General features: G+C 46.5%; 1 protein-coding gene across 4 annotated transcripts in view; it reads left to right on the top strand.

Annotated features, from left to right (window-relative positions):
* The window catches only part of fars2 (phenylalanyl-tRNA synthetase 2, mitochondrial), a 314,225-nt gene that overhangs the window by 5,531 nt on the left and 281,194 nt on the right, over window positions 1-27,500 (top strand). For all 4 annotated transcript variants that reach the window (XR_013772921.1, XM_079292254.1, XM_079292253.1 and 1 more), the window contains 6 exons: window positions 18,659-18,972; window positions 20,636-20,722; window positions 20,820-20,879; window positions 22,624-22,792; window positions 24,409-24,571; window positions 24,716-24,847. Coding sequence is in view for 3 of the 4 variants with exons in the window: in XM_079292254.1 (XP_079148380.1) it covers window positions 18,677-18,972; window positions 20,636-20,722; window positions 20,820-20,879; window positions 22,624-22,792; window positions 24,409-24,571; window positions 24,716-24,847 (907 nt within the window). In the remaining variant the exon portion in view is untranslated. The remainder of the gene's footprint in view (window positions 1-18,658; window positions 18,973-20,635; window positions 20,723-20,819; window positions 20,880-22,623; window positions 22,793-24,408; window positions 24,572-24,715; window positions 24,848-27,500) is intronic.

Here is a 27,500-nt window from a genome sequence, read left to right as displayed (position 1 = left end):
GCAAACAGTAAAAGTTCTCTTCATTTCTGAATTAATAGAATATTAACGTCACAGAAAGTGAAGCCACTGACGTGAACAAACCCGACCTCGATGCTTTAATTGGCACAAAGAAAATATATAAAAATGCAGATGTGTCAGAATGAGCTTCTGCTTTGATGTGCAGTTTGAATCAAAGACAACAAGACTGAAGGAACATCTGTGGAGACCGAGCCTGATGTTTCTAACAATACATCATGAAACCATTGATGTACATTATGGTGTACTCTGGAGCACGTTTCTAAATGTACAGCAGGAATAATATCTCCTGAGTTTAGTATGTTTCAATCATTCAACAAACAGCTGTGGCAGGAAACGAAGTACACTGACAGAAGTACACATTTGAGGTACTCTCAAAGATAAATATTGTACTTTTTACTCTACTACATCGCTACTTGAGCAGGTAGCGAACAGAGTACCTGAGCAGGTAGCGAACAGAGTACCTGAGCAGGTAGCGAACAGAGTACCTGAGCAGGTAGCGAACAGAGTACCTGAACAGGTAGAGAACAGAGTATCTGAGCAGTTAGAGAACAGAGTACCTGAGCAGGTAGAGAACAGAGTACCTGAGCAGGTAGCGAACAGAGTACCTGAACAGGTAGAGAACAGAGTACCTGAACAGGTAGAGAACAGAGTATCTGAGCAGGTAGAGAACAGAGTACCTGAACAGGTAGAGAACAGAGTACCTGAGCAGGTAGAGAACAGAGTACCTGAGCAGGTAGAGAACAGAGTACCTGAGCAGGTAGAGAACAGAGTACCTGAGCAGGTAGAGAACAGAGTACCTGAGCAGGTAGAGAACAGAGTACCTGAACAGGTAGAGAACAGAGTACCTGAACAGGTAGCGAACAGAGTACCTGAGCAGGTAGCGAACAGAGTACCTGAGCAGGTAGAGAACAGAGTACCTGAACAGGTAGAGAACAGAGTACCTGAGCAGGTAGAGAACAGAGTACCTGAGCAGGTAGAGAACAGAGTACCTGAGCAGGTAGAGAACAGAGTACCTGAACAGGTAGAGAACAGAGTATCTGAGCAGGTAGAGAACAGAGTACCTGAGCAGGTAGAGAACAGAGTACCTGAGCAGGTAGAGAACAGAGTACCTGAACAGGTAGAGAACAGAGTATCTGAGCAGGTAGCGAACAGAGTACCTGAGCAGGTAGCGAACAGAGTACCTGAGCAGGTAGAGAACAGAGTACCTGAGCAGGTAGAGAACAGAGTATCTGAACAGGTAGAGAACAGAGTACCTGAGCAGGTACTCTGGGACGAGTCTTTGCTGGGACGTGTCTTTGCTGGGACGAGTCTTTGCTGGGACGAGTCTTTGCTGGGACGAGTCTTTGCTGGGACGTGTCTTTGCTGGGACGAGTCTTTGCTGGGACGTGTCTTTGCTGGGACGAGTCTTTGCTGGGACGAGTCTTTGCTGGGACGAGTCTTTGCTGGGACGAGTCTTTGCTGGGACGTGTATGTGGGAACTTGTGTTGTCTCTGATAAACGACATGCTTCTAGGTCTTTCTGCTACATTCATAGCATTTTCCTTTTTCAAAACAGATTGTCCTGCAGACGATATCAGACCATCAACAAGTCTGAATTCAGCTGAAGCACCAAAGTGTGAAATAGGTTCCACACAGTTCGTCTCCTACCGACACGAGGAGAGGCAGCCGGTCGGGCTGCAGTAATAACTAGCATGCTAACGCTATTAGCGACGGGGAGGGTTAGCATTCATGCTGTCGGCGAAGACCAATTAGCTGCTGCGCTACCTGATGGGAGCTGCAGTTTATACATCAGTGTGTGTGTGTGATAACGTCGTCCTTTAGTATCCGTGTGTGTGTGTGTGTGTGTGTGTGTGTGTGTGTGTGTGTGTGTGTGTGTGTGTGTGTGTGTGTGTGTGTGTGTGTGTGTGTGTGTGTGTGTGTGTGTGTGTGTGTGTGTGTGTGTGTGTGTGTGTGTCCTCCATCTGTTCTGGAAAGCCCTCCCTGTACCTGCTGAGCCCACCAGACCTTCTCTGAGCCGCTCTATTATATCACAACCGGAACAGTTCCTGGACTCACACACACACACACACACACACACTGTCTCAGGTGGTTTTCCAGTCTGTGTGACTCTGGTGCATCCTGTCATTTCATTGATGCTCCTCAACATGCATAAAGTTAGAGAGTTGAGTAGAGTTGCAGGCAGAGCCTGAAAGGCTGAAAGGCTCGGTCAGCGCGGGTCTTACATGGTGACAGAAGGCCGGCGGGTGAATGTGGGTGAAGTAGATCAGCTGTCGTCCTCTCACTCTGCTCACGACTACTTCTCAACACGACGCTCACCTGCTTCCTTCTTTTATTTTTCTTAAAACGTGTTGAAAAGTCTTCTCTCCGTTGTGAAGCGCTCCGGGTTCTGAAGGAGAACTCTTCCGTTCTGGTCCTGCATGAAGCCCAGAGCTCCAACAGCTGATCTGCCGGTCCAGAGGAGGTTTGATGTCATTTGGTTGGTCCGGTTGAAGAGCAGAGCTGCTTCATGTTCTCCGTTTCGTCCGTTCTGAGCTTCGGTCTCTTACAGGCCGATGCATTGTGTTGTGTTCAGGAACACCCAGTATTTAAAGAAGCCGCTCATTTCATCAGCGATTGGTCTGGAGATCATCTTCTCCTGTAATCTGATATTTAAACTGAAGAAACGACTTCTTCTGTCTGACTCAACTCAAATATTCAATCTTACTTTTTACTGTCAAAAGATTCTAACAACCGTCACGAGGACCAACAGTGGCTCGGTGTTGGTGAACAGGTCAGCCGTACGGTGTTACTGACGCAGAGCTGTAATGTAGCGTCGCCACAACAACCAATGAGACGCCGTCTCTGAGCTCTGAGCTCGCCTGTCAACACGCTGACGTTCCTCTGACCCGCTGCAGTAAAAGCTCTCCGTCTGATCTCACTGAGCCGGAAAAACTGCACGTGAAATATTCATGGTTCTCTGTGAGACGTCTGGTCGCTGCAGCCGGGACTGAACTGCTGCTGGTCGGTCCAACAGACCACAGCACAGTAATGCAGTATACATCATGTAACGTACTGTAACCAACACACTGTGACAGGCTGTGGTTGGTTCTGCTTTAACACCAGGAGGGATGCGGGTCTGGTTCCCGGTCCTGTGCGTTCTCCTGCATCGTGCAGAGAGCTGCAGGCTCTAGATGCACCGGTGTGAACGTCAGCCTGTGATCGGTGTCGGTTGTTTTCTCCGCTTTCCTCCCAACCTCATGGACCGATGTGTCCGTTCAACTGCTGTGACTATTGGTCCCGTAACTCCTCGTCTTCCGTCTGTATGAGAGTGAGGAGCTCAGGTTTCAGGACAACACAGCACAGGTCCCTTGACCGCTGTGCCTCGTCTACATCGTGTGTCGGTCCTCCGGCTGCTGAGAGAAAGTGAGCTGTGAGAGGATGATTGATTCAGGTCTGTCCTCCGCCGTCCCTCAGAGACGCTGAGGGACGGCGTCTCTGAGGGATCGATGGGCCGGTCGGTCCTCGTGTGTGTGTGTGTGTGTGTGTGTGTGTGTGTGTGTGTGTGTGTGTGTGTGTGTGTGTGTGTGTGTGTGTGTGTGTGTGTGTGTGTGTGTGTGTGTGTGTGTGTGTGTGTGTGTGTGTGTGTGTGTGTGTGTGTGTTGAGCTGCTGGGTGGCAGAGAGCTGCAGCCTCGGCACTTTTCTCCTCCGACCATAAAACGTCCCTCCTTCTTCATCATGTCAGACACTCCTCCTCCTCCTCTTCTTTAAGCTATGCTCCCATGCCGTTGTTTACGTTACAATAGTTGCCTCTCCTCTTGTCTCCTTTTCTATCCTCTCCTTATCACCTCTCAACTCCTTGTTTCCTTTCCTTTCCTCATCTTCTCTCCTCGTCTCCTCTGCTGTCCTCTTTGTCTCCTTGTTTCCTTTCCTATCATCTTCTTCTCTTCTGCTCGTCTCCCTTTGTCTCCTTTTTTATCCTCTCCTTGTCTCCTCTCCTCCCCTTAGTTTTTCCTCGTCCTCTCCTTTACTCTCCTCCTTGTCTCCTCTAGTTATTCCATCTCCTTGTCTCATCTTCTCTCCCCTTTGTATCCTCCTTGTCTCCTCTCCTTGTTCTCTACTTGTCTTCTCTCCTTGTGTCCTCCCCTTGTCTTCCATCCGCTCCTCATTGTCACATAGGGAGGAAGAGGAGGAGGAGGAGGAGGAGGAGGAGGTGAAGATGGATGTGGGGTCGTTTCAGGACACGCTGTTTTAAATAAACTCCAAAGTATCAGCCAATCGTTTAGACTACAGCTCCCATAAATCCTGCTGCTGCTCAGCCGCCCTGCAGGCCAAGTTATGTCTCACACACACACACACACACACACACACACACTCTCATGCATATATACTGCAGCTGTCCAGCTTTATGACTGCATACACCACATATAAAGATTTTTATTGTACAACAGTGTGACCTGATATTCTTTTAAAAGGACCCGACACACTGTTTGTGCATATATATATATATATATATATATATATATCTATATATATATATAGATCTATATAGATCTATATATATAGATCTATATAGATCTATATATATATATATATATAGATCTATATAGATCTATATATATATATATATATATAGATCTATATATATATATATTGTTAGATCCTGGGTACTTCTGGCCCGATACGGGGCTACTTACTGACTCAGCTCTCTATTAAAAGATTGTCGAGCTGGTGTTCTTGCGAGGGAACTCGCCTGGCTCTTCTAACTGCCGTTACTCCCGACGTCTACCCTGCTTCCTCCGGTCTGAGTGCACTCGGTCGAGGGGCCACCCTGACCCCGGGCGCTCCTACCAGTCGCGTCGGTTATGGCAGCTTCCCTCTTATGGATCCGCGCTCTTGGTAAATGCCAGGTTAGGTTTTAACGGCTAGGATTAATTCTTGCTAAAACCGTAAGGGATTGTTAAGTGGATTCTGTCACTAGGATAACCTTTCAGAACTCAGTTGTTAGACATACAATAGCTTTAACTTTTTACTGTCACGAGGAACTTTTTACTACTTGAGCAAATGAATGCACTTGAGAAATTTACTTTAAATGCAGATTAGATATTTATTGCAGGTTATATTTGGTTAGTTTGCAAGGGTTAAAGCTACAGCTCACATAAAATGTCACTACACTTGATTCGTTAATTTATTTTTCTTCTCTGATTATACTCATTAGTTTTAGTTGCCGAGACGGCTCGGTTGGAGCTGGATTTTCAATGGTGCGATGAAAAAGTTCTTTTGGAGTTGTTAGGAGCGAAGGTCCGGCCGGACCCTCGGTCCTCCTGCTCTGCAACGGAGCCCGTTCAACAGTTCCTCAAAACTCAGTACAAAGTCTTTCTCGGGCTGCTGCATCTTCTCCGTTGTTCAGATGTTAAGAGTCGAGCAGTGGGGAGAGGAAAACCTCCGTCTTTAAATCTTCTTGTCCACGAACAGCGGTGTTCTTTCCGTGAACAGAGACGAAGTCCTCAATACATCAGTTGCAATTGTCCGTATCTTCTCATCTGGTGCATTTGGACAGCACGCGTGTTGAAATCCCAGCTTGCAGCAAGCAAACCACTTCTTTTATTCATCATTTGGGCTGTTAGCCCCCCTCCTGCTCAATACATGCTCTCATCCCCCCCACCCTCTGGAAAGGATGTTGGGTTCGAACATGTCCATATAAGTCCAGGCTTCCTGCCTCTGACTCATCTCTTGCAACAGTCTTCTCCTAATTTCTGCAAGTCATCCTGACAAGCACTTTTCTTACATCGCAGCTCCGGTCACACAGAACATTTGTTAATCAGTTTTTACATTTGTTAAATCGGTTTGGTTAGTACACATTTGCTTATAAAATGATTATTGATCTCATCCTTCATCATTATTGTGCTTTGTGTCTTTTCTTCTCAACCATCATTATTTCCCCATCCCTTGAAGCCAACACCCTGCTTACTTCCTCTTTCTCCGTACTTTCTACACTCAGACTGCACTATACTCAGATACACATATTATTATCAGGTTTACATTTGTTAAATCACTCTATGTATTAAATATTTGTTACATATTGATTAAACATTTTGTTATATAATGATCATACACTTTATCTTTCGATTACACTTTAACTATTGATTTCTGAGTATATGCTTTATGCTTTTTATATCCTGACCTTCCCCTGATCGTGTATGCATGTTTTCGAGGCAGCTCTGTGGGCTCAACTCTTCTTGACATCCCCTTCTTGAGGTCACAGGCTGCCTCGCCTTAGCTAGTAGGAATCTCACAGGAAGCTTTCGTCGGCCAGGGCAGTGATGACGAGCACGTCGTCCTCTGGTGAAGACGGTCCTGATGCCTGCTCCCAGCTGTCGATCACCACTAGGTGATGAAGGTTAACCTTGTTAACTTCTCCACACGGCATGTACCGCATATGCATGCATCCATAACCTTCACCGGTTTATGGCGCATGCGGTTAAACTCTTTTCTTTTTCCTGTGACCCGGAGTGGTTTCTGGTCTCCGGGTCCCTGCCATGCAACGGCTAGGGTGGTCGGCAGCAGGCAGACCACACAGTCATTCTTAATTTCTCTCCATTGCAACACTTCTTTTTTCTCCGGAGAGAAATCACTTCTTGCATAACCCAACTTCCTCAGGGCTCTTCCTGCCCAGAGCCCCGTAGTGCTCCTTCTCATGTTAACCACCCCTTTGACATTGGCCACTCTGACGTAGGGTGGTAAATCTTGTATGTTGGTGGCCATTCTTGAGTTCCTGGTTTTCTCCTAATGCGGAACCGGCTTCAGCTGCCCCACTCCTTGGATTCCTCTTTTCTTAATGGTGAGTCCTCCCCTCCCTTTGTCCTCTCCTTCCTGCGTTGTATCGACCACACAACTCACAGTTTTTTTAGGATTCTGCGGACTTCTTTTTCAGGAATCCAGAGTCGCTGCTTTTCCAGTTCCCTTTGCGTTGGAACGGTGACTGCAAATCCTAGTGCGCCATGCACTGCCTGCACCACCTCCTCCACGCTCTCTTCTGGGACTACCCTTCCTTTGGGCAATTCTTCCCACTTCTCGATCCCAACAAAGACAATTTGTGTCATCTGGACGAAACGATCCACTTCTTCGTTTCCTTGCCAGTGAATTTCTTCTCGCGTGTGGGCCCTCTGGTGCACCACGTCGAGCTCTATGCTTAGCTGTAATTCGGCTATTTTTCTCCATAGGTCTTGATGAGCCACTTTTTTACTTTTAGCGCTCTCAAACCCATTTTCCTCCCATATGGACAGGTCTTCGTTAAGGGCCTGAGCACAGTAATAACTATCAGTTATGACTCTAGCTCTTTTCACCCTTCTCTTTGCACTGATGTTCTACTTCTCCTTTAACCGACGCCCTACTTTCTTCTTGATGTAGGTCGGTTAGGTGTTGTTGGATGGCAGCGTCCCAGGTGGTCCATCCTCTTCCGTACAGGATGACCTGATGTTGGACGTTGCCTCTGTCGTCTTTATCCAGCGTCGGTCCTCCCGATGCTGCTCTGCGTGCTCCAGCGCCGTTCTCCTCCTGGTCCGCGCTGCCGTCTGCTGCCGGGTCCTGGGTCGATGTCGCTGGCACGTCCTGCTGAGTCGTCGCCGTCTGCGGGCTGCCTTCGTCGCCATCGGGTCCTCTCTGCCGTCCGGTGGCGATTCCTTCATCTGGGCCGCTGGCTCGTCCCGCTGGGTCGCCTCCGTCTGCCGGCCGGTCCCTGGAACATCTGGTCCGTTCTGCTGCACTTGCATCTTGGACTTTGTCTTTGTCTTTGTTGTCTCGAGTCGCCTTCCTCCCAAAGCCTCTCGTCGCGCGTTGAGGAAGGGATGGGATCAGGCTCTGGCCCCTCTACAGGTCGGGCGAGTCTGGTCGATGCTCCCCGTCGCCTGCGGCTTCTCCTGTGCTGGCTTGTAAATACCACACACAGCTTCGATGCGTGGATGTCTCGCCATCGGACTTCTTCGAGGCTTGGGCAGCTTTACTTTCTACCCCAACGCCTCACCTCAGGTCTTTTCGTACACGAACGACAGCCTCTCTCGGCTGCCGGGGTTCTTCTTTTGGACTCAACGTACTCCTTTTCCGTCGAGCCCCACGTTATGGGCGCCACATGTTAGATCCTGGGTACTTCTGGCCCGATACGGGGCTACTTACTGACTCAGCTCTCTATTAAAAGATTGTCGAGCTGGTGTTCTTGCGAGGGAACTCGCCTGGCTCTTCTAACTGCCGTTACTCCCGACGTCTACCCTGCTTCCTCCGGTCTGAGTGCACTCGGTCGAGGGGCCACCCTGACCCCGGGCGCTCCTACCAGTCGCGTCGGTTATGGCAGCTTCCCTCTTATGGATCCGCGCTCTTGGTAAATGCCAGGTTAGGTTTTAACGGCTAGGATTAATTCTTGCTAAAACCGTAAGGGATTGTTAAGTGGATTCTGTCACTAGGATAACCTTTCAGAACTCAGTTGTTAGACATACAATAGCTTTAACTTTTTACTGTCACGAGGAACTTTTTACTACTTGAGCAAATGAATGCACTTGAGAAATTTACTTTAAATGCAGATTAGATATTTATTGCAGGTTATATTTGGTTAGTTTGCAAGGGTTAAAGCTACAGCTCACATAAAATGTCACTACACTTGATTCGTTAATTTATTTTTCTTCTCTGATTATACTCATTAGTTTTAGTTGCCGAGACGGCTCGGTTGGAGCTGGATTTTCAATGGTGCGATGAAAAAGTTCTTTTGGAGTTGTTAGGAGCGAAGGTCCGGCCGGACCCTCGGTCCTCCTGCTCTGCAACGGAGCCCGTTCAACAGTTCCTCAAAACTCAGTACAAAGTCTTTCTCGGGCTGCTGCATCTTCTCCGTTGTTCAGATGTTAAGAGTCGAGCAGTGGGGAGAGGAAAACCTCCGTCTTTAAATCTTCTTGTCCACGAACAGCGGTGTTCTTTCCGTGAACAGAGACGAAGTCCTCAATACATCAGTTGCAATTGTCCGTATCTTCTCATCTGGTGCATTTGGACAGCACGCGTGTTGAAATCCCAGCTTGCAGCAAGCAAACCACTTCTTTTATTCATCATTTGGGCTGTTAGCCCCCCTCCTGCTCAATACATGCTCTCATCCCCCCCACCCTCTGGAAAGGATGTTGGGTTCGAACATGTCCATATAAGTCCAGGCTTCCTGCCTCTGACTCATCTCTTGCAACAGTCTTCTCCTAATTTCTGCAAGTCATCCTGACAAGCACTTTTCTTACATCGCAGCTCCGGTCACACAGAACATTTGTTAATCAGTTTTTACATTTGTTAAATCGGTTTGGTTAGTACACATTTGCTTATAAAATGATTATTGATCTCATCCTTCATCATTATTGTGCTTTGTGTCTTTTCTTCTCAACCATCATTATTTCCCCATCCCTTGAAGCCAACACCCTGCTTACTTCCTCTTTCTCCGTACTTTCTACACTCAGACTGCACTATACTCAGATACACATATTATTATCAGGTTTACATTTGTTAAATCACTCTATGTATTAAATATTTGTTACATATTGATTAAACATTTTGTTATATAATGATCATACACTTTATCTTTCGATTACACTTTAACTATTGATTTCTGAGTATATGCTTTATGCTTTTTATATCCTGACCTTCCCCTGATCGTGTATGCATGTTTTCGAGGCAGCTCTGTGGGCTCAACTCTTCTTGACATCCCCTTCTTGAGGTCACAGGCTGCCTCGCCTTAGCTAGTAGGAATCTCACAGGAAGCTTTCGTCGGCCAGGGCAGTGATGACGAGCACGTCGTCCTCTGGTGAAGACGGTCCTGATGCCTGCTCCCAGCTGTCGATCACCACTAGGTGATGAAGGTTAACCTTGTTAACTTCTCCACACGGCATGTACCGCATATGCATGCATCCATAACCTTCACCGGTTTATGGCGCATGCGGTTAAACTCTTTTCTTTTTCCTGTGACCCGGAGTGGTTTCTGGTCTCCGGGTCCCTGCCATGCAACGGCTAGGGTGGTCGGCAGCAGGCAGACCACACAGTCATTCTTAATTTCTCTCCATTGCAACACTTCTTTTTTCTCCGGAGAGAAATCACTTCTTGCATAACCCAACTTCCTCAGGGCTCTTCCTGCCCAGAGCCCCGTAGTGCTCCTTCTCATGTTAACCACCCCTTTGACATTGGCCACTCTGACGTAGGGTGGTAAATCTTGTATGTTGGTGGCCATTCTTGAGTTCCTGGTTTTCTCCTAATGCGGAACCGGCTTCAGCTGCCCCACTCCTTGGATTCCTCTTTTCTTAATGGTGAGTCCTCCCCTCCCTTTGTCCTCTCCTTCCTGCGTTGTATCGACCACACAACTCACAGTTTTTTTAGGATTCTGCGGACTTCTTTTTCAGGAATCCAGAGTCGCTGCTTTTCCAGTTCCCTTTGCGTTGGAACGGTGACTGCAAATCCTAGTGCGCCATGCACTGCCTGCACCACCTCCTCCACGCTCTCTTCTGGGACTACCCTTCCTTTGGGCAATTCTTCCCACTTCTCGATCCCAACAAAGACAATTTGTGTCATCTGGACGAAACGATCCACTTCTTCGTTTCCTTGCCAGTGAATTTCTTCTCGCGTGTGGGCCCTCTGGTGCACCACGTCGAGCTCTATGCTTAGCTGTAATTCGGCTATTTTTCTCCATAGGTCTTGATGAGCCACTTTTTTACTTTTAGCGCTCTCAAACCCATTTTCCTCCCATATGGACAGGTCTTCGTTAAGGGCCTGAGCACAGTAATAACTATCAGTTATGACTCTAGCTCTTTTCACCCTTCTCTTTGCACTGATGTTCTACTTCTCCTTTAACCGACGCCCTACTTTCTTCTTGATGTAGGTCGGTTAGGTGTTGTTGGATGGCAGCGTCCCAGGTGGTCCATCCTCTTCCGTACAGGATGACCTGATGTTGGACGTTGCCTCTGTCGTCTTTATCCAGCGTCGGTCCTCCCGATGCTGCTCTGCGTGCTCCAGCGCCGTTCTCCTCCTGGTCCGCGCTGCCGTCTGCTGCCGGGTCCTGGGTCGATGTCGCTGGCACGTCCTGCTGAGTCGTCGCCGTCTGCGGGCTGCCTTCGTCGCCATCGGGTCCTCTCTGCCGTCCGGTGGCGATTCCTTCATCTGGGCCGCTGGCTCGTCCCGCTGGGTCGCCTCCGTCTGCCGGCCGGTCCCTGGAACATCTGGTCCGTTCTGCTGCACTTGCATCTTGGACTTTGTCTTTGTCTTTGTTGTCTCGAGTCGCCTTCCTCCCAAAGCCTCTCGTCGCGCGTTGAGGAAGGGATGGGATCAGGCTCTGGCCCCTCTACAGGTCGGGCGAGTCTGGTCGATGCTCCCCGTCGCCTGCGGCTTCTCCTGTGCTGGCTTGTAAATACCACACACAGCTTCGATGCGTGGATGTCTCGCCATCGGACTTCTTCGAGGCTTGGGCAGCTTTACTTTCTACCCCAACGCCTCACCTCAGGTCTTTTCGTACACGAACGACAGCCTCTCTCGGCTGCCGGGGTTCTTCTTTTGGACTCAACGTACTCCTTTTCCGTCGAGCCCCACGTTATGGGCGCCACATGTTAGATCCTGGGTACTTCTGGCCCGATACGGGGCTACTTACTGACTCAGCTCTCTATTAAAAGATTGTCGAGCTGGTGTTCTTGCGAGGGAACTCGCCTGGCTCTTCTAACTGCCGTTACTCCCGACGTCTACCCTGCTTCCTCCGGTCTGAGTGCACTCGGTCGAGGGGCCACCCTGACCCCGGGCGCTCCTACCAGTCGCGTCGGTTATGGCAGCTTCCCTCTTATGGATCCGCGCTCTTGGTAAATGCCAGGTTAGGTTTTAACGGCTAGGATTAATTCTTGCTAAAACCGTAAGGGATTGTTAAGTGGATTCTGTCACTAGGATAACCTTTCAGAACTCAGTTGTTAGACATACAATAGCTTTAACTTTTTACTGTCACGAGGAACTTTTTACTACTTGAGCAAATGAATGCACTTGAGAAATTTACTTTAAATGCAGATTAGATATTTATTGCAGGTTATATTTGGTTAGTTTGCAAGGGTTAAAGCTACAGCTCACATAAAATGTCACTACACTTGATTCGTTAATTTATTTTTCTTCTCTGATTATACTCATTAGTTTTAGTTGCCGAGACGGCTCGGTTGGAGCTGGATTTTCAATGGTGCGATGAAAAAGTTCTTTTGGAGTTGTTAGGAGCGAAGGTCCGGCCGGACCCTCGGTCCTCCTGCTCTGCAACGGAGCCCGTTCAACAGTTCCTCAAAACTCAGTACAAAGTCTTTCTCGGGCTGCTGCATCTTCTCCGTTGTTCAGATGTTAAGAGTCGAGCAGTGGGGAGAGGAAAACCTCCGTCTTTAAATCTTCTTGTCCACGAACAGCGGTGTTCTTTCCGTGAACAGAGACGAAGTCCTCAATACATCAGTTGCAATTGTCCGTATCTTCTCATCTGGTGCATTTGGACAGCACGCGTGTTGAAATCCCAGCTTGCAGCAAGCAAACCACTTCTTTTATTCATCATTTGGGCTGTTAGCCCCCCTCCTGCTCAATACATGCTCTCATCCCCCCCACCCTCTGGAAAGGATGTTGGGTTCGAACATGTCCATATAAGTCCAGGCTTCCTGCCTCTGACTCATCTCTTGCAACAGTCTTCTCCTAATTTCTGCAAGTCATCCTGACAAGCACTTTTCTTACATCGCAGCTCCGGTCACACAGAACATTTGTTAATCAGTTTTTACATTTGTTAAATCGGTTTGGTTAGTACACATTTGCTTATAAAATGATTATTGATCTCATCCTTCATCATTATTGTGCTTTGTGTCTTTTCTTCTCAACCATCATTATTTCCCCATCCCTTGAAGCCAACACCCTGCTTACTTCCTCTTTCTCCGTACTTTCTACACTCAGACTGCACTATACTCAGATACACATATTATTATCAGGTTTACATTTGTTAAATCACTCTATGTATTAAATATTTGTTACATATTGATTAAACATTTTGTTATATAATGATCATACACTTTATCTTTCGATTACACTTTAACTATTGATTTCTGAGTATATGCTTTATGCTTTTTATATCCTGACCTTCCCCTGATCGTGTATGCATGTTTTCGAGGCAGCTCTGTGGGCTCAACTCTTCTTGACATCCCCTTCTTGAGGTCACAGGCTGCCTCGCCTTAGCTAGTAGGAATCTCACAGGAAGCTTTCGTCGGCCAGGGCAGTGATGACGAGCACGTCGTCCTCTGGTGAAGACGGTCCTGATGCCTGCTCCCAGCTGTCGATCACCACTAGGTGATGAAGGTTAACCTTGTTAACTTCTCCACACGGCATGTACCGCATATGCATGCATCCATAACCTTCACCGGTTTATGGCGCATGCGGTTAAACTCTTTTCTTTTTCCTGTGACCCGGAGTGGTTTCTGGTCTCCGGGTCCCTGCCATGCAACGGCTAGGGTGGTCGGCAGCAGGCAGACCACACAGTCATTCTTAATTTCTCTCCATTGCAACACTTCTTTTTTCTCCGGAGAGAAATCACTTCTTGCATAACCCAACTTCCTCAGGGCTCTTCCTGCCCAGAGCCCCGTAGTGCTCCTTCTCATGTTAACCACCCCTTTGACATTGGCCACTCTGACGTAGGGTGGTAAATCTTGTATGTTGGTGGCCATTCTTGAGTTCCTGGTTTTCTCCTAATGCGGAACCGGCTTCAGCTGCCCCACTCCTTGGATTCCTCTTTTCTTAATGGTGAGTCCTCCCCTCCCTTTGTCCTCTCCTTCCTGCGTTGTATCGACCACACAACTCACAGTTTTTTTAGGATTCTGCGGACTTCTTTTTCAGGAATCCAGAGTCGCTGCTTTTCCAGTTCCCTTTGCGTTGGAACGGTGACTGCAAATCCTAGTGCGCCATGCACTGCCTGCACCACCTCCTCCACGCTCTCTTCTGGGACTACCCTTCCTTTGGGCAATTCTTCCCACTTCTCGATCCCAACAAAGACAATTTGTGTCATCTGGACGAAACGATCCACTTCTTCGTTTCCTTGCCAGTGAATTTCTTCTCGCGTGTGGGCCCTCTGGTGCACCACGTCGAGCTCTATGCTTAGCTGTAATTCGGCTATTTTTCTCCATAGGTCTTGATGAGCCACTTTTTTACTTTTAGCGCTCTCAAACCCATTTTCCTCCCATATGGACAGGTCTTCGTTAAGGGCCTGAGCACAGTAATAACTATCAGTTATGACTCTAGCTCTTTTCACCCTTCTCTTTGCACTGATGTTCTACTTCTCCTTTAACCGACGCCCTACTTTCTTCTTGATGTAGGTCGGTTAGGTGTTGTTGGATGGCAGCGTCCCAGGTGGTCCATCCTCTTCCGTACAGGATGACCTGATGTTGGACGTTGCCTCTGTCGTCTTTATCCAGCGTCGGTCCTCCCGATGCTGCTCTGCGTGCTCCAGCGCCGTTCTCCTCCTGGTCCGCGCTGCCGTCTGCTGCCGGGTCCTGGGTCGATGTCGCTGGCACGTCCTGCTGAGTCGTCGCCGTCTGCGGGCTGCCTTCGTCGCCATCGGGTCCTCTCTGCCGTCCGGTGGCGATTCCTTCATCTGGGCCGCTGGCTCGTCCCGCTGGGTCGCCTCCGTCTGCCGGCCGGTCCCTGGAACATCTGGTCCGTTCTGCTGCACTTGCATCTTGGACTTTGTCTTTGTCTTTGTTGTCTCGAGTCGCCTTCCTCCCAAAGCCTCTCGTCGCGCGTTGAGGAAGGGATGGGATCAGGCTCTGGCCCCTCTACAGGTCGGGCGAGTCTGGTCGATGCTCCCCGTCGCCTGCGGCTTCTCCTGTGCTGGCTTGTAAATACCACACACAGCTTCGATGCGTGGATGTCTCGCCATCGGACTTCTTCGAGGCTTGGGCAGCTTTACTTTCTACCCCAACGCCTCACCTCAGGTCTTTTCGTACACGAACGACAGCCTCTCTCGGCTGCCGGGGTTCTTCTTTTGGACTCAACGTACTCCTTTTCCGTCGAGCCCCACGTTATGGGCGCCACATGTTAGATCCTGGGTACTTCTGGCCCGATACGGGGCTACTTACTGACTCAGCTCTCTATTAAAAGATTGTCGAGCTGGTGTTCTTGCGAGGGAACTCGCCTGGCTCTTCTAACTGCCGTTACTCCCGACGTCTACCCTGCTTCCTCCGGTCTGAGTGCACTCGGTCGAGGGGCCACCCTGACCCCGGGCGCTCCTACCAGTCGCGTCGGTTATGGCAGCTTCCCTCTTATGGATCCGCGCTCTTGGTAAATGCCAGGTTAGGTTTTAACGGCTAGGATTAATTCTTGCTAAAACCGTAAGGGATTGTTAAGTGGATTCTGTCACTAGGATAACCTTTCAGAACTCAGTTGTTAGACATACAATAGCTTTAACTTTTTACTGTCACGAGGAACTTTTTACTACTTGAGCAAATGAATGCACTTGAGAAATTTACTTTAAATGCAGATTAGATATTTATTGCAGGTTATATTTGGTTAGTTTGCAAGGGTTAAAGCTACAGCTCACATAAAATGTCACTACACTTGATTCGTTAATTTATTTTTCTTCTCTGATTATACTCATTAGTTTTAGTTGCCGAGACGGCTCGGTTGGAGCTGGATTTTCAATGGTGCGATGAAAAAGTTCTTTTGGAGTTGTTAGGAGCGAAGGTCCGGCCGGACCCTCGGTCCTCCTGCTCTGCAACGGAGCCCGTTCAACAGTTCCTCAAAACTCAGTACAAAGTCTTTCTCGGGCTGCTGCATCTTCTCCGTTGTTCAGATGTTAAGAGTCGAGCAGTGGGGAGAGGAAAACCTCCGTCTTTAAATCTTCTTGTCCACGAACAGCGGTGTTCTTTCCGTGAACAGAGACGAAGTCCTCAATACATCAGTTGCAATTGTCCGTATCTTCTCATCTGGTGCATTTGGACAGCACGCGTGTTGAAATCCCAGCTTGCAGCAAGCAAACCACTTCTTTTATTCATCATTTGGGCTGTTAGCCCCCCTCCTGCTCAATACATGCTCTCATCCCCCCCACCCTCTGGAAAGGATGTTGGGTTCGAACATGTCCATATAAGTCCAGGCTTCCTGCCTCTGACTCATCTCTTGCAACAGTCTTCTCCTAATTTCTGCAAGTCATCCTGACAAGCACTTTTCTTACATCGCAGCTCCGGTCACACAGAACATTTGTTAATCAGTTTTTACATTTGTTAAATCGGTTTGGTTAGTACACATTTGCTTATAAAATGATTATTGATCTCATCCTTCATCATTATTGTGCTTTGTGTCTTTTCTTCTCAACCATCATTATTTCCCCATCCCTTGAAGCCAACACCCTGCTTACTTCCTCTTTCTCCGTACTTTCTACACTCAGACTGCACTATACTCAGATACACATATTATTATCAGGTTTACATTTGTTAAATCACTCTATGTATTAAATATTTGTTACATATTGATTAAACATTTTGTTATATAATGATCATACACTTTATCTTTCGATTACACTTTAACTATTGATTTCTGAGTATATGCTTTATGCTTTTTATATCCTGACCTTCCCCTGATCGTGTATGCATGTTTTCGAGGCAGCTCTGTGGGCTCAACTCTTCTTGACAATATATATAGATCTATATATATATATATATATATATAGATCTATATATATATATATATATATAGATCTATATAGATCTATATATATATATATATATATATATATATATATAGATCTATATATATATATATATATATAGATCTATATATATATATATATATATAGATCTATATATATATATATATATATAGATCTATATATATATATATATATATAGATCTATATATATATATATATATATATATATATATATATATATCTATATATATATATATATATATATATATATATATATATATATATATAGATCTATATATAGATATATATAGATCTATATATATATATATATATATATATATATATATATACACAGTGAATATATATATACACAGTGAAGCCCTGCAGGAAACCCCGTTAACACGCCGGCGCTCTGCAGAGGACTCGTGTCTGTTCTGACCTTTTCCTCCGGAGTCTGTCTCCGGACACATGATGAACTCTGTACGCAAGACAAACAACTTTGACCTTATCCGAACATGTTAATGCTTTTCAGAGGAAGCTTTTTCAATTTCACCAAAAAAAGAAAGTGAGTAAGTTGTATAGTTTGTCCAACGGTATCGTCTTATTATGGCGTGTAGTTCTCACTGTGGCCCCTAGGAGTCACTGTGTGCGTTTACTGCCGTGTCAGCTCAAAAATGATGTCTCGATGTACTTTTATGTTCCCGTTAAAGTCAAAATGACCTTCACATGTCCCTTTACCCACAAACCAGTGTGTGTGGGTGTTTTACCTGCCTTATGGGGACATGAATCAGATCACACAGTCACATCGTGGGGACTACCTGTTTTTGGGGGGACGATAAGGTCCCCTTAACTTAAATCGTGTGTGTGTGTGTGTGTGTGTGTGTGTGTGTGTGTGTGTGTGTGTGTGTGTGTGTGTGTGTGTGTGTGTGTGTGTGTGTGTGTGTGTGTGTGTGTGTGTGTGTGTGTGTGTGTGTGTGTGTGTGTGTGTGTGTGTGTGTGAGAGACCTCAACACTGCCCTGTCCAGTAAAATATGACACCAGCAGCAAGAGGTAAAAGCTTCATGGATTGAGGAACAATAATCCATTTTGCTGCAATGCCACTGCAATGCTACAGCCCTTTTGTCTTGTTGTGTGTGTGTGTGTGTGTGTGTGGTACAAATATTTGAGGGGGACAGATGAAAGGGCGATTGTCTCGTCTCCTGTCAGAGGTTGAATGATGGAAAGAAGGAAAAGGACAGAGAGAGAGAGACGGATGAGACAGATGAGACAAAGTGATTGAGCTCACCTTTTTTTCCTCAGTCTGATGTTTTGCCCATTTTCTTGCGATTTATAAACTAATGTGTCTCACCTCCATTGACCTCCACTGAGAAGCTGCTGGCTTTTTTGTTTTTTTTACGACCGGCTGTGATTAACATCCTGCTCGTCTTTTTGCCCACTGAGATGATAAATCTGATGAGTGACCAGCATCAGACGGTCAGAGACGAGCTGGTGAACATGGTGGAGCATTTAGCAGCTCGGGAGGCGGTGGAGACCAAAAACAGGGAGAGAATGCTGGACCGTAAATCATCAGGAGACACAAAGACAAAGACTCCTCGTGAATCATCATGTTGATCTGTAACTGCTGTCAGTAGGAAACTATCTGCAAACACATTCGCCACGTCTTCATAAGTATACCCTAAAGCATCCCCTGCTTTATGGTCTGTGTGACTCTAAATGGACCATAATGTACTAAATGAACATCATGCTGTATTGAAGAAGACTTGAAACTAGAGATTGAGACATAAACTCATGTTTACAATGTTTACTGAGGTAATAAATCAAGAGAGAAGTAGAGTCATTTTCTATAGACTTCTATACAACCAGAGGAGTCGCCCCCTGGTGGACACTAGAGAGAATGCAGCTTTAAGACGTGAAGCTTTGGCTTCACATTTATGTCTGGATATTATAATATAATCTGTCTTTCTAATGTCTTTCCAGGTCCATGGACCAATCATCATGAGGCTCCTCCCCCTCCTACAGTGCCCGCCCCTCCCTCTGCTCCATCGTTGCTGCCTGTCAACCCTCTTGGCCAATGGCGGCGCAGCGGCATGCAGACGCCTCAGCACGGACGGCCCCGCCCCTCAGCCCGCGATTGGTCAGGACTCGGTGGAGGTGTTGGGCCGCTCCCACCCCCGCGACGACTTCACCAACGTCACACCGAGGATCTTGGCCACGGTCGGCCGCAACCTCCACAACCAATCCCATCATCCTCTGTGGCTGATCAAGGAGCGAATCAAAGCTCACTTCTACAGGTACGCATTGAGTGAAGGAGATGTCCTCCATCTTGTTTTGATACTATCAACTCGTAACTACCAAAATTTGGAGCACCAATACTCGTAAACTCATAACTTTTTTTACCACCAGGGAATTCTCCCAAATCCGCTCAATTTCTGTAACCAGTGTAGCATGAAAGAACGGTGGAATTAGCAAGCTAGCTAGCTTGCTAGCTAACCAGCCGGCCGCTAAATGAGTAAAATTGACCAACTTAATGCTTCATCCACACACTCCTGTCTCAGTGTAGGAAAGCACATTGCTATCGCCACACGAGTCACAACTTTGCTCGGCTCAATTTCGTTAAAAAGTGTAGCATTAAAGCTAGCCACATAGCCATCTGCTAAATGAGTCAAACATCTGAATGCTTCATCCACACTCGAGCCTCACAGCGTAGGAAGCACACCGTTGTTTTAGTGTCCTCAGTGTGTTTGTGCATCCTCGTCTTCCTAATCCACATGAATCCGGTTTCTACTTTCACTCAGCTGCTGTTGTCTCTCCACACGTCTCATATTTATATGTATTTGTCTGCGTTGGGTCTTTATTTTCTGCTGATGGACTCTGTCCTCAGGCTCCAAGTGTCTTCAGGGACGGTCGAGGTGTAAAAGTTGTGCTGCAGTGAAACAGCGTTACGCTGCAGGTTATATTCCACGCTCGCCATTTAAGAAAAATAAAACCCAACACACACACACACACACACACACACACACACAGCAGCGGCGCATTAATGCTGCATTAAGAAGTTATTAAGAAGTCACGGAGTGTGTTGTGTGACAGTGCTTTATGGCTCTGCCATTTCACAGGCCGTGAACTTCACCCTTTAGAAACAGCTCGGCTGCTCCGATAGCAGCGGCGACGGCAGAGTCCCGGGAGCCCCAAGGGCTGCTGGGTAATCTCACAACAAGACGACCAACAGCTGCTTTACATTAAAGCTGCTCTTCAGTCTTTGTTGTTTCACTTCTTCCGTCTCTTTTGATTCTAATGAGACTTACAACAACAACCGCACATATTCAGAGGATTTGTACAAATACTGCTTCAAAAGGACGTCTTTTTTCGAGATCTAGTGCGGCTGCAGCCAACATTACTATCATTACTGATTCATCTGCAGATTGTTTTCTCCATGAATCGTTTTGATTGTTATAATTTCCCACAACTCAAACCTACAGATTACGTTTCAGCTGCTGCTGCGAAACAAGAAATCTATGAATCGTTCAGCTTCACTGAGAAATAACACAAGCTGTTCAATTCATGTAGAGCAGGAAAAAGTACAACATCTCCCTCTGAGACGTGGTGAAGTAGAAGAATAACCTGGTGTGTTAGTTTGTTTCTGCGAAGAAGTCAGAGAGGGGGGAGGGGAGGGGAGGAGAGAGGGGAGGGGAGGGGAGAAGCTGGAAACATGTGAAAAGTTTAATAACACGTAGAGACTCCATGTTTTTTTTCTATTGTTTTCCAGTTTTTGTAAAATAAATGATCAAATAAATGCAACTCTTTTTTAATGATGTCATCGTAACTGTGTTATTCTCACTAAAGACGTGTTCTAGTTCTCTCTACGTCTAGTCATCATGGTTCTGGTTCTAGAGGAGCAGGGCTTTTATTTTGAAGTGTACAAAGGTTTGTTTGTTTACTCTGCTCATCTGTCCACAGTTCTTACATCGGTCGCTGGGGCAACCCGCTCTTCTCCGTCCACGACAACCTGAGCCCCGTGGTGACCGTGGAGCAGAACTTTGACAGGTCAGCAGCTCGTCACTGATTGGTTGATCTGATGTTAACACGCGCTGTCACAGAGAGATGCTTCTTATCTCTAATGAGAACATGGTTTGATTGACAGCTTGCTGATCCCGCCCGGCCACCCCAGCAGGAAGCGAGGCGATAACTACTACCTGAACAGGTGAGTGACGCCACTCGCCACCCACAATGCATCTCTTCTGTAGTGACGTTCTTTTCTCTGTGTTTGGAATCAACATGAATTAATATCAATAAAGACTTTTGCACCTGTTCAATTTACTCAGAAGACACGTAAACAGAAGTACTCTGATCATTTACTGAAGTAAAGGTACCAACACAACTATGTAGCAATACTCCCTCACAAGCAGAAGCCCTGCATTCAGAAGCCAACCTCAGTACAAGTACAACTACAGAAGTATTCTCATCTTCATGTAATAACAGTACAGAAGTATTCTCATCTTCATGTAATAACAGTACAGAAGTATTCTCATCTTCATGTAATAACAGTACAGAAGTATTCTCATCTTCATGTAATAACAGTACAGAAGTATTCTAATCTTTATGTAATAACAGTACAGAAGTATTCTCATCTTCATGTAATAACAGTACAGAAGTATTCTCATCTTCATGTAATAACAGTACAGAAGTATTCTCATCTTCATGTAATAACAGTACAGAAGTATTCTCATCTTTATGTAATAACAGTACAGAAGTATTCTCATCTTCATGTAATAACAGTACAGAAGTATTCTCATCTTTATGTAATAACAGTACAGAAGTATTCTCATCTTCATGTAATAACAGTACAGAAGTATTCTCATCTTCATGTAATAACAGTACAGAAGTATTCTCATCTTCATGTAATAACAGTACAGAAGTATTCTAATCTTTATGTAATAACAGTACAGAAGTATTCTCATCTTCATGTAATAACAGTACAGAAGTATTCTCATCTTCATGTAATAACAGTACAGAAGTATTCTCATCTTCATGTAATAACAGTACAGAAGTATTCTCATCTTTATGTAATAACAGTACAGAAGTATTCTCATCTTCATGTAATAACAGTACAGAAGTATTCTCATCTTTATGTAATAACAGTACAGAAGTATTCTCATCTTCATGTAATAACAGTACAGAAGTATTCTCATCTTCATGTAATAACAGTACAGAAGTATTCTCATCTTTATGTAATAACAGTACAGAAGTATTCTCATCTTCATGTAATAACAGTACAGAAGTATTCTCATCTTCATGTAATAACAGTACAGAAGTATTCTCATCTTCATGTAATAACAGTACAGAAGTATTCTCATCTTCATGTAATAACAGTACAGAAGTATTCTCATCTTTATGTAATAACAGTACAGAAGTATTCTCATCTTCATGTAATAACAGTACAGAAGTATTCTCATCTTCATGTAATAACAGTACAGAAGTATTCTCATCTTTATGTAATAACAGTACAGAAGTATTCTCATCTTCATGTAATAACAGTACAGAAGTATTCTCATCTTTATGTAATAACAGTACAGAAGTATTCTCATCTTCATGTAATAACAGTACAGAAGTATTCTCATCTTCATGTAATAACAGTACAGAAGTATTCTCATCTTCATGTAATAACAGTACAGAAGTATTCTCATCTTCATGTAATAACAGTACAGAAGTATTCTCATCTTCATGTAATAACAGTACAGAAGTATTCTCATCTTTAGTATTCTAATCTTCGTGCAGTAAATAATATAAACTTGTTGTCTTTGAAATGTAAAAGAATGTCTGTGTTTGAAACATCTACTTTAATGCAACAAGTACATTTTCCAAACCAACGATCTATCGATGTGATCGATCACTTGGATCTAGTTTATATCAGGAACCTGTCACTGAACTAAAGTCACTGGTTCCAGGAAAACGATGCTCCGCGCTCACACCTCCGCCCACCAGAGGGAGCTGGTGAGCTCCGGGCTCGACGCCTTCTTATTGGCCGGAGACGTCTACAGGCGGGACGAGATCGACGCCAGCCACTACCCCGTCTTCCACCAGATGGAGGGAGTCCGACTCTTCTCCAACCACGAGGTAGAGAAGTCGTACGTTAGCAGAAGGCTAAGCTAAGCCTTCTGTAACCTGTGTAGCATTAAAGCATGGTGGAACCAGCAAGCCAACCAGCGGAATGCTCGTCACTTAGCTAGCTTTCTAATTCCACCATGATTTAATGCTACATTGATAAGCTAGCTAGCTAACTAGCCAGCTCTGGAGATGACGTTAATCTGCCTCCTCCTCTTCTCTGTCCACATAAATCTGTCATCATGTCCACTAACAGATGTGTGTCTAGTAGCGATGTGAAGCTCCAGATGTGTGTCTAGTCGTGATGTGAAGCTCCAGATGTGTCTAGTAGCAATGTGAAGCTCCAGATGTGTGTCTAGCAGTGATGTGAAGCTCCAGATGTGTGTCGAGTAGCGATGTGAAGCTCCAGATGTGTGTCTAGTCGTGATGTGAAGCTCCAGATGTGTCTAGTAGCGATGTGAAGCTCCAGATGTGTGTCTAGTCGTGATGTGAAGCTCCAGATGTGTCTAGTAGCGATGTGAAGCTCCAGATGTGTGTCTAGTCGTGATGTGAAGCTCCAGATGTGTCTAGTAGCAATGTGAAGCTCCAGATGTCTGTCTAGTGGCGATGTGAAGCTCCAGATGTGTGTCTAGTAGCGATATGAAGCTCCAGATGTGTGTCTAGTAGCGATGTGAAGCTCCAGATGTGTGTCGAGTAGCGATGTGAAGCTCCAGATGTGTGTCTAGTCGTGATGTGAAGCTCCAGATGTGTCTAGTAGCAATGTGAAGCTCCAGATGTGTGTCTAGTAGTGATGTGAAGCTCCAGATGTGTGTCTAGTAGCGATGTGAAGCTCCAGATGTGTCTCGTAGCAATGTGAAGCTCCAGATGTCTGTCTAGTAGCGATGTGAAGCTCCAGATGTGTCTAGTAGCGATGTGAAGCTCCAGATGTGTGTCGAGTAGCGATGTGAAGCTCCAGATGTGTCTAGTAGCGATATGAAGCTCCAGATGTGTGTCTAGTAGCGATGTGAAGCTCCAGATGTGTCTAGTAGCGATGTGAAGCTCCAGATGTGTGTCGAGTAGCGATGTGAAGCTCCAGATGTGTCTAGTAGCAATGTGAAGCTCCAGATGTGTGTCTAGTAGCGATGTGAAGCTCCAGATGTGTGTCTAGTAGCGATGTGAAGCTCCAGATGTGTGTCTAGTAGCGATGTGACGCTCCAGATGTGTGTCTAGTAGCGACGTCTAGTATGTCTAGTAGCAGACTGTTAGCGAGCTTTACCCAGCATGCAGTTCGGCGGTGAAATTTTATAAATGTACAATTATTAGCGCTAGAGATTGTTTATCTGTCACAAACTGTTGTGTCGTGGTGTTTTGCCCTGTTAAAGAGCGTTAGTTGTGGGTTATTCATTGTTGTTATAAAGTAAACCATGACTAGGGTTCCCTCTCAATACAGCTGAGAGGACTAGCTCTGTCTGTAGCACTCCTAGCGGCGAACAATATATTTTGCTGCCTGTTGAAGAGCGACGGAAGTTGTTTCGGCTGTATGACGGTATATGATAAATTCATATCATAAGGGAAATCGAAACCGGTATACCGCCCAGCCCTGGTCTAGTAGCGTCGTCAAGCCCCAGATGTGTCCTGTGTGTCTCCAGCTGTTCTCCAAGGTGCAGCACGGTGACGATCTGTCCCTGTTTGAGGCTGGAGGTCGGCGGTCGCCTCAGAAACAGGAAACTCACTCTCTGGAGGCCGTGAAGCTGCTGGAGTTCAACCTGAAACACACTCTGACTCGACTCGTCACTCACCTGTTCGGACAAGGTGAGAACACCTGAGACTTCATGCGTGAGAGGGTTTTAGCTTTTCACTTCACTAAAATCCTCCTCTTACTCCTCTTCATTTTCTTTCTTCCATGTCTTCTCTTCTTCTTCATTGTCATCAACCTCCTCCTCCTCCTCCTCTCAGATCTGGAGGTGCGGTGGGTCGACTGTTACTTCCCCTTCACTCACCCCTCCTATGAGATGGAGGTGCGTTTCCAGGGTGACTGGATGGAGGTGCTGGGGTGTGGAGTGATGGAGCAGGAGCTGCTGAACTCAGGTAGGAACACACACACTCACTCACTCACTCTGTCGCTGCCTCAAGCCCATGTGCAAGGCAGCGACGGATGCAGCCCACGAACTGCTGCACCCTCAGGTGCAATGCATGCTGGGACTTAAAGGACCACATGTACGTGGGAGCGTTGTTGTCGTCTTCTGTTTCCGGACCTTTGAACCGCTTCACATGGTCTTCATCTGAGGACGGAGTTTGTTCAGTTGTCATGGAGACGTTGACTTGAGCTCCACTTTGATTGATGCTCATTTAGTCTCAGACACAGAATGTCTTTATGTTCAGTCCATGTCCCAACTGTCCCCTACTCCCAACTTTCCTCTTGTCCCAACTATCCCCCTGTCCTCCCGTCCCAACTTTTCTCCCGTCCCAACTGTCCTCCTGTCCCAACTGTCCGCCTATCCCAAATGTCACCCTGTCCCAACTGTCCTCCTGTCCCTCTTTCCCAACTGTCCTCGTAGCCAAAATTTCACCCTGTCCCAACTGTCTTAACTGTAGCTGTCCTCCTGTCCCAACTATCCCTATTTCCTTGTGACAGACCTGAGCTGCTCTCTGTGTTTAATGTGTTAGTAACCTGAGTGAACACACACACACTCAGGGATTGATGTGTCTATTTGTCCAACAGGGTGTGAGACATGTGGGCACAGAACAGGGAGACACGTCCACAGAGTCAGGACTCAGATATGTGTCTGACGTCTGTCCTCAGTGTCTCTCTCTCTCTGTCTCTCTCAGTGTCTCACTCTGTCTCTCGCCCCCCCCCCCCCCTGCTAAGTAGCTAGCTTGCAGCTTTGCCCTTGAACAAAGCTGCAGCGCTCCACTTTACCGCCGCTTGTTCCAATCAATCAATAATACATGTTTGAGGACGCAAAGAGTGGCCGGTTCACACACACACACTCTCACACTCACTCACTCTCACACTCACTCACTCACTCACTCACTCACACTCTCACACTCACTCACTCACACTCACTCACTCACTCACTCACACTCACTCACTCACACTCACACTCACACTCACTCTCACACTCTCACTCTCACACACTCACACTCACTCTCACACACTCACTCTCACACTCACTCTCTCACACTCACACTCACACTCACACACTCACTCTCACACTCACTCTCTCACACTCACACTCACACTCACACTCACACACTCACTCTCACACTCACTCTCTCACACTCACACTCACACTCACTCTCACACACTCACACTCTCACACACTCACTCACACTCACACTCACACTCTCACACACTCACTCTCTCACACTCACACACACTCACACTCACACACACTCACACTCACTCTCACACACTCACACTCACTCTCACACACTCACACTCACTCTCACACACTCACTCTCTCACACTCACACACTCACACTCACACTCACTCTCACACACTCACTCTCACACACTCACACTCACTCTCACACACTCACTCTCTCACACTCACACACTCACACTCACACACACTCACACTCACACACACTCACACTCACTCTCACACACTCACACTCACACATACTCACACTCACACTCACTCTCACACACTCACACTCACTCTCACACGCTCACACACTCACACTCACACTCACACACACTCACACTCACACTCACTCTCACACACTCACACTCACTCTCACACGCTCACACTCACTCTCACACACTCACACTCACACTCACACTCACTCTCACACACTCACACTCACTCTCACACGCTCACACTCACACTCACTCTCACACACTCACTCTCACACGCTCACACTCACTCTCACACACTCACACTCACACTCACTCTCACACTCACTCTCTCACACTCACTCTCACACTCACTCTCTCACACTCACACTCACACTCACTCTCACACACTCACACTCACACTCACTCTCACACACTCACACTCACTCTCACACACTCACTCTCTCACACTCACACACACTCACACTCACACACTCTCACACACTCACTCTCACACACTCACACTCACACACTCACACTCACACTCACTCTCACACACTCACTCTCACACACTCACACTCACTCTCACACACTCACTCTCTCACACTCACACACTCACACTCACACACACTCACACTCACACACACTCACACTCACACTCACTCTCACACGCTCACTCTCACACGCTCACACACTCACTCTCACACACTCACTCTCACACTCACACTCACTCACTCTCACACACTCACACACTCACACTCACTCACTCTCACTCACTCTCACACACTCACACTCACTCTCACACACTCACTCTCACACACTCACACTCACTCTCACACACTCACTCACACACTCACTCACACTCACTCTCACACACTCACTCTCACACACTCACACTCACTCTCACACACTCACTCTCTCACACTCACACACACTCACTCTCACACACACTCACTCTCACACACTCACACTCACTCTCACACACTCACACTCACTCTCTCACACTCACACTCACTCTCACACACTCACACTCACACTCACTCACTCACACTCACACACACTCACTCTCACACACTCACACTCACTCTCACACGCTCACACTCACTCTCACACACTCACACTCACTCTCACACACTCACACTCACTCTCACACACTCACACTCACACTCACACACACTC

This window comes from Melanostigma gelatinosum (assembly GCF_949748355.1).
Source record: "Melanostigma gelatinosum genome assembly, chromosome: 20".
Classification (NCBI taxonomy): Eukaryota; Metazoa; Chordata; class Actinopteri; order Perciformes; family Zoarcidae; genus Melanostigma; species Melanostigma gelatinosum.
Note: the sequence above shows the minus strand (reverse complement) of the source record. Positions and strands in the feature narration are given on the sequence as shown.